We start from the raw sequence: 8,289 nt of genomic DNA, 5'->3' as shown, positions 1-8,289 counted from the left end.
CTTTCACTGTTGCAATACAAGAAATTCATATTGCTGACTAGGTGTATAATTGAAAACTTGTAGCAAATGCAAGCACCTCTTTCTTTGAATCAGAATGGAAAATTCATTTACACCCCCCCCCCAAATAAAATAATGTAATAGCAAATGATCTATATTTAAAATCCCTTTTAAAATATAAATCATTTTTGTAAAAATGTTCTGGATATAAAAATGGTATGTATAATATCCTTATACAGTACTCTTAATGATGTATGAATACCTGTTTCTTGATTTGCTTTTTTCATCTTGATATTCTTTATATTTCACACATACATATAAAAAGATTAAATCTATATTAGAGGAGTCCTGACAAATTGATTTTTATCTGAATAAAATATATGAATGATACATCTGGAGTAATTCTATATATATGAATGTTATGGTTAAACACTTAGCTACTAATGCTAGCACCTGTTGTTTGTTTTTCCTTTGCAGGAGTATGAAAATTTTACAGAAGCTACACTGACGATTTTCAACTGATGAAGAGCAAAAAGATCCATTCTCAGTGGGCCAAAATCTCCTCTTTTTGGTTAAACACGTTAATCTTCATTCGAATCATAGTTGCCACATTTCTATGACAGCTTTGTTAATCACAGTTTATTTCCCCCCCTACCAGAACGTAATCAAATGAATTGCTACCCTTTCAAAATGTCCGTGACCTTTTTCTACCTCCACCACTTGGCTTTCGTTGTTGCCTGCACTATCCATCCTGCCCCCAATCAGTCATCCAGTATTGTTCTCTGGAACAGTTGCAGCCATTGCTTGGAAAAAACACTGCAAGCAGCAAATCAGGGGGAGGGGGGAGAAAGAGGCTTCCCGATTGAAATACAAATAAATATATTTGACGTCGGCAGGTTGATCGCCGCCTCTTTTCCTATAAATTCGCATTTATAATCAATCGCCCGGCCTTTATTGTCTTAGCAAGCCTCCAAAAAGCTGGCGCCATCAGATCTGGAGATGTGCGCCCACAATTTTTTCTTTTGTTCGTAAGTGGCGGCGGCTGGCGCCCAGCCGGCTGTGAGAGATGCGGCGGAGAGGGAAGCGGAGAGGGGCGGCATACAAATCTAAATAATAAAATAAATAAAATAAAGCGGCAGGCGAAGCCGAAACGGGCACCTCTGAAGGCTCCAGACGTTGAGGAATGAATGCGTCAGGCACGGAAGAGAGAGGATGGAGAGGGGGAGCAAGAGGGGAAGGAGGACGGCGGTGACCCAAATCAGGCGCCCGCCCGGCAAGAAGCCGCGAGGTTAGCTGGGAGGAGAGCCTGAGGTGGACTTTAAACCGGGGTAGCCCATCTCCAGTCAAGAGCTCCACTTTTTTTTTGCAGATCGTGCGGAAAGCGGTTTGGGCCAAAGTGAGCGGTTAGTGCACTTAAAAGGGCCGTTGAAGAAGCCACCTCGCTCTGGACCGATGATAACCTGAGGAAGGATGCGCCCGGCCGAGGCGTACCCAGTCTCCTCCTCCTCTTTTCCCCTCCTCTTATGGAGAGAGCCAGGCCGACTCCCAGGCGCACGGGGGGGAGGCGGAGCAGCCCCTTGGTAGAAATCCCGGACTCGGCACTGTGTGGAGTAACAACGAAAGAGTTACATTCCCCTTACTTTCGCAGGGAGGCGGCCGCGCGGGCTCTCCTCACGCAAGCCAGGTGGTGGGCGGGAGAGCTGGCGCGCTGAGGCGGACTGCTCGCTTGCGCGTGCTTCTCCCTCCCTTTCCCCCCTTTCTTTTTACGCGCGCTTTAAGCCCGCCTCTCCCAAGACTCTGGGCCAGTGTGCTTCGGGCAGGTAGGCTTGCAAGCGCCGAAAGGTGCGCGGCCTCCCTTTGTAGCCCCCTTCCAAAGAGAGGACTCCCCCCCCCTCGGCGCGCGCTTGCGAATCCTTTCCGGGAAAAGGCCAAAAGTGCGCGCTTGGGGCTTTCACGCCCCTTCTTTCCCCGGCCTGGTTCCCCCACCCCCTTTTTTCCCTTCCTTGTACGCCCCTCTCTCTCCTGTCCGCCAGGGGCTGGGGGTGTGTGTCTGAGGGCAGCGGTAGGACGCGGCGCGCGCTCGGGGAGGTCTTTGCGTTGGCCCTCCTCAGCTGAGAATGAATTAAAGCGGCTTTCCAGCGGCGGCGGGGCGCGTCTCCGGTTACGGTGCGTCTTGCTGATTGAATGAAAGGTAACGGCTCTTCCCACGCGATTGCGGGGGACGACGACGACGAGGCGAGGCGAGGCAGCGTCGGGGCAGTCCCGCGAAATTCCGCCACCGCCACCATCACCCCTCTTCCCCAGGTCGACCCTCCCCCCATTTCCTCTGTAGCGCGATCCTATTATCGGGGTAGGCCGACGAATGTAGTTAAAGGGCGGGCGGCGCTTGAGGACGCTTTTTAAGGCTCCGGGTGGGGTGGAGGGAGGGGGGAAGAGGAGAAATATGTGCGTTACTCCATTTGCAGACATCTCTTCAGGGTGTGCAATGCTTACTACGTTGGAGCGGGGTGGAAGGGGTTTGCCCGGTGCTCGGTGGGTCTTTCGTAGCAGGCTGGTGATGCCTTCCGCCCCCTTGTAATTGACAATGCCATATTGGCTTGGGAATTCTGGGAGTTTGAAATCCAATACATGGGGGAAGGGGATTCCAGGTTTTGAGAAAAAGGCTTCTTTTGTAAGAAAACAGGGTTTGATTCTTACCGCGTTAATGATGTGGGTTTTAATAAATTCCGGTGGTTTCGATCCACACAGCTGAATTGTGGTCCAAATGCAGGCGTGTTACATAATAAGGCTATGTGGATGTACGTTTTTAGATTCCTGCGCGGATTTATGCAAAGTCACATCAGGGAATGAGGGACAAGCTTTTTTTTTTTTTTGCATGTGGCCTGTTACTTTGCAAAGAGAGAGAGGGGCAGCATACGGCATACAAGTCTAATAAATTGTTGTTGTTATCATCATCATCATCATTTCCTTTTAGGCCTAATAAGAAAGTCCTTTGGGAGTTGGGCAGCATATAAATTAAATTAATATAGATAGAATAGAATAGAATAGAATTTTTTGGTGGCCAGGTGTGATTGGACACACGAGGAATTTGTCTTTGGTGCATATGCTCTCAGTGTACATAAAAGAAAAAGATACATTTGTCAAGAATCATGAGATACAACACTTAATGATTGTCATAGGAGTCAAATAAGAAATGAAGAAACAATCAATATTAATAAAAATCTTAAGGATGCAAGCAACAAATTACAGCAATACAGTCATAAGTGGAAGGAAATGGGTGATAAGAATGATGAGAAAAATCTAGTAGTACAGTAAGCCTTCACCTATCGCTGGTCTTACGTTCCAGACCCAGCCACGATAGCTGAAATCCGCGATGGGGAATTTATCGACTGATAGTACTTATTTAAGTATTTATATTGTAATTGTTTGGTAAGTTTTCATTGTTTTAAGTGTTTATAAACTCTTCCCACACAGTATTTATTTTAGATACAGTATTTAAATACAGTATTTACAATTTTAGATATATATATTTTTAAAAAACCTGCCGATCGAGTTCCGCGGGCTGTTTAAATCTGCCGTTCGACTTCCTCAGAAACCCGCGAACCAGCGAAGATCCGCGAATGATTTTTCTCATTAATATTTCTTGAAAACCCGCGATGAAGTGAAGCCGCAGTAGGTGAAGCGCGGTATAGCGAGGGACTACTGTAATAGTAGACTTAGTAAATGGTTTGACACATTTGAGGGAATTATTTGTTTAGCAGAGTGATGGCATTCCAGGAAAAAACTGTTCTTGTGTCTAGTTGATAAAAACAATAACAAGGACTGCCACTTTTACTATCTTTTTGGAAATTCATATTTGGCACATGAGACTTTTAACAAACCCAGACTGACTTACACAGGGGCCTTGATGGTTTTTGTGAATTATTGCAATAGAAAGAGGCTCTGTACTTTACCAAAATTAATAGTACTTTTAGTTTCATTTCTTTTACAATGGCAGCTGCTAACACTATATTTCAAGAATGGGAATAGTGTTCGATTATCTCCTTACAACTACAGTACTGTTCAGAAATTCCTATCGGATGTTTCTCTTTTAAAAGTCTATAACTGATATAGAAAGGAGAGGGGATATTGCAAATAAGGATCACTTTATTATTTATTTTACTATTAAAATTGAAATATCTGAAGGTTCTACTAAACCTTCAGTTTCAAGAGCTGAAAATCCAAATTTTCACCCAACCAAGTACCTTCCCAGCTTATTGAGTTATTTCAGTCTTGCTTTCTTAAATCCTTTCTGTTGAAAATATAGAACATTGCTGTTTTGGAAATTTATGTTAGTGGAAGTACCATTGTTACTGTTTGGCGTCTATTGCTTGAAAAACTGTAAGCATATTGATTTGCTTGGTTTGAAACATTTGAATTTTGCAAATAACGTTGAGCATGTCCTAAGCTGCATTTTATATTTATGCATTTAATTGCAGTGGGCAACTGGAGAATGTATTATAACTATGTAAATGTTTTGCAAGGCAGGGGAGTTATTTTTTTCTAGTGAGAAAATTAGAAGTTCTGGATAAAATCTGGGGGGGGGGGGGAATCTATCAAGTATTTTCCCCTCCATTGAAATGGTTTTAAGGCACGTTGGTACACATTGAAAATATATTATGTAACGTTTCTCATACATAAAATTTTGAGATAATTAAAGGATAATCATTTTTAAGAATGGTCAGAAAGCTTGGGAGGATCTGAGTCCTTTAAATTTTTTGTTGAAAAGTTGGGAAACATAGATTTTACTTTTATCTATACAGTATTTCATTTATCTAGATTGTGTTTGTTTCATAGACAATCTTTTTCAAAGTAATTTTTGCAAATTACCAAGATCATTACAATTCCTCTAACATTTTCACTAGTGAATAAAGAAGGAATTGGTGTGTTGTCTGTGAGTGATTTTGATCATATTTGTAATCAAGTGTATAGTGGTTCTGTTCTTTTCTTCTAGAAATATGACAGGCTTAAAATTGTGAAAGTGCTTTGGAATAAGCCACAATGCATTATTCCAGTGGATATTAGATCGAAACAAGGCATTCGTGATCTTGATTACCTAGACAGAACAAGTATGGTTGGATGTTGGAAGGAACTTCTCTTGATGATGTACATTTATTTTGAGAGCCACAAATAGAGCTAAATAGAGTTGAAATACATCATTGTTGCAAACAAGAGTTCTGAAATCCTTATAATTAGTTCTATTTTGCCCGTCTAAGAATTTGCATAGATACAATATGAAAAAAGACTATGGTTTTACATTTTATATTTAATTGTACTTAATACATTAAATTTCTCCAAGTTATGCTAAAAACAAAGGTTCATCTGGATAAAAAACAAAAATCTGGAAATTTTATATCATTATTTAGACCTAGCAGTACCTTGAACCCTTCATGCTTTTCATACTTGAGGCTAAATATGTCCTTGGATCAGATTCTTACCTTCTTGATCATAGCCGCCCCAATCTTCAGAGAATGACAGCATACAAATCTAATTAATAATAATGATGATGATGATGATGAACTATAGATGAACTACAATTTAAGAAATTTTCAGCCATAAGCACTGGGGTGGTTTTTTTTTGAAATTCTGAAAATCTTACACCCTGAAGTAAGATGGGTTCCCACCCTCCTGATGTGACAAAAAAAACCTTAACATCTGGCTCTGCCAGATGGCTGGAGACTCTGGGGAGAACTTCATACTAAAGGTGGTTGACTAAAATTCAGTCCTACCCCACAGTTCTAGCTCTTTTTTTTCGCCATCTTGTCTCCTTGTGTATCTGTTAAAGTTTTTATTTTCTGTGTTTTGGTAATGGATGATTTTAATGTTTTTATGTTGTTGGCCTCCTACAGTCTTTGCATATGAGATGGGTGGCAGATAATTATTTAGAGATAGGTATGTAGATGTTTTCAGATCTCTGAAGGACTCATGTTGGAGAAAGTTATTTGTTCATTGTGGTTCAGAAGACAAAACAAGAAATAGTGGGATTAAATTACAAGATATCCAATATCAGACACAATTTCCTAACAGTAAGAACTGTTCAACAATGGAACAGTCTGCCTTGTAAGAAGGTAGACAGGTGAATGGCTCATAGTGGATTCCTATTCCTATGCACCAGATCTCAGGAAAGCTACCTAAGCAAACTATTTAGTTGTCAAGTTATCCAGTGTTAAGATCCTCTAGAGATATTTTTAGAGGTACGGATAAGAAGTACATTTTTCTTCTATATATTTCTGTAACCTTGATAACCTTGATGGAGATATCTAAGATCTGTCGCCAGAGCAATGAAAGATAACTTATTTTAAGCCACAATAGACAGATAATATTCAGAAGTGACTTGGGCAGACATCTTCCTAATTTACAGAACAATAAGCAATAGGTGCACAACAGCTTTGCAATATTCTTCTTCTAAACAATCTCAATGAAGGCTTTCTATTTTTTTATTTCATCCACCTTGTGGACTGACAATTTAAAAAAATATATATTTTATTTTAATTCAATTTTCTATCAAACAGTATGTTGTCTGGGTACATGAATTTTGTGCAAATATTTTATACAATAACAATAATAATTTACAGCCATATTTATCATTTTACCTATTCTTAACTTAATATTAATACTAATATATATCATACCTAATACTATAACAATCCTCTTCTTAACTTATTTAACATTGTCAAAACATATGTATTCTCTAACCCAGTGGTCCCCAAACTATGGCCCGTGGGCCGGATGCAGCCTGCTGAGGTCTTTTAACCGGCCCGCGGCAGCACACGAGATTTTACCGATCGATATAATAAGAGGGAGAAATAGAGAGGGAGAGAGAAATGAAGAGGAGAGATAGAAAGGGAGAAATAGAGAGGGGGGGGGAGAAAGTGTGAGAGATACAAAGAGGGAGAGTTAGAAAGAGAGTGAGTGAGAGAAAGAGAGAAGAGAGAGAGAAAGAAAGAAAGAGAAAGAGGGAGATATAGAGAGGGAGAGAGAAAGGAAGAGGGAGAGATGGAAAGAGAGAGAGAGAGAAAAAGAGAAAAATGAGAAAATGATGGAGGGAAGGAACGAGGGAGAGGAAAATGAAACAAATGAGAGAAAAGGAAGAGGGAAGAGAGAAGTGGAGAGGAAGGAGGGAGGGAGGGAAGAAAGGAAGGAGAAATGGAGTTTGTTGATTTAAGTTTAAGTTTACTTGTTAATAAAGAAGTATAAATTACTTAATTATTAATTAATTAATTAATTATTACTTCTTTTTTATTTTAAATATTGTATTTGTTCCCATTTTGTTTTTTACTTTAAATAAGGTATGTGCAGTGTGCATAGGGATTTGTTCATAGGTTTTTTTTAATAGTCCGGCCCTCCAACAGTCCGAGGGACAGTGAACTGGCCCCTTGTGTAAAAAGTTTGCTCTAACCATTGATAAAATAATATTCATATATTATAATAATCAGATTGTTCCTTCTCTTTAATTTTGAGTGTTAACCTATTCATCTCTGCACATTCCAATATTTTCCTAATCACATTGTCATCTTCATTTTTCCAATTTTTCAAAATATATTCCTAGCTGCAGTTTACATGAATTATCAAGTACATTTTCTTTACTATAAGTTCTTGATAAAATCTCCAACAAAAATAATTCAGGTTTCAGATCAATATGTTGTTATATAATCTCCTCCAACCATATACATATTTGTATCCACTATTTTTTATCTTTTACCATATTTGATCATATGACTCCAGTGTCTGGTGGCATTTCCAACATTTCGCTGATTTATCTTTAAAGATCTTTGCCAAACTTGCCAGTGGAAAATGCGATGTGTTAAACATCTTATACAAATTCTCAATAGAAACATAGAAACATAGAAGACTGACGGCAGAAAAAGACCCCATGGTCCATCTAGTCTGCCCTTTTACTATTTCCTGTATTTTATCTTACAATGGATATATGTTTATCCCAGGCATGTTTAAATTCGGTTACTGTGGATTTACCAACCACGTCTGCTGGAAGTTTGTTCCAAGGATCTACTACTCTTTCAGTAAAATAATACTTTCTCATGTTACCTTTGATCTTTCCTCCAACTAACTTCAGATTGTGTCCCCTTGTTCTTGTGTTCACTTTCCTGTTAAAAACACTTCCCTCCTGAACCCTATTTAACCCTTTAACATATTTAAATGTTTCGATCATGTCCCCCCTTTTCCTTCTGTCTTCCAGACTATACAGATTGAGTTCATTAAGTCTTTCCTGATACGTTTTATACTTCAGACCTT

General features: G+C 39.6%; 1 protein-coding gene across 9 annotated transcripts in view; it reads left to right on the top strand.

Moving 5' to 3' along the window:
* The first annotated feature begins 1,443 nt into the window (after window positions 1-1,443).
* Window positions 1,444-8,289, top strand: part of FAM169A (family with sequence similarity 169 member A) — a 62,580-nt gene continuing 55,734 nt past the window's right edge. Inside the window, exon 1 of one of the 9 annotated variants that reach the window (XM_070743163.1) lies at window positions 1,444-2,188. In XM_070743163.1, coding sequence (XP_070599264.1) covers window positions 2,182-2,188 — 7 coding nt within the window. In that variant the 5' untranslated portion in view covers window positions 1,444-2,181. The other 8 variants (XM_070743172.1, XM_070743165.1, XM_070743167.1 and 5 more) reach the window with 8 other exon arrangements.

This window comes from Erythrolamprus reginae, chromosome 2, assembly GCF_031021105.1.
Source record: "Erythrolamprus reginae isolate rEryReg1 chromosome 2, rEryReg1.hap1, whole genome shotgun sequence".
Classification (NCBI taxonomy): Eukaryota; Metazoa; Chordata; class Lepidosauria; order Squamata; family Dipsadidae; genus Erythrolamprus; species Erythrolamprus reginae.
The sequence above is the reverse complement of the archived record's forward strand: the minus strand, read 5'-3'. Positions and strand labels throughout refer to the sequence as shown.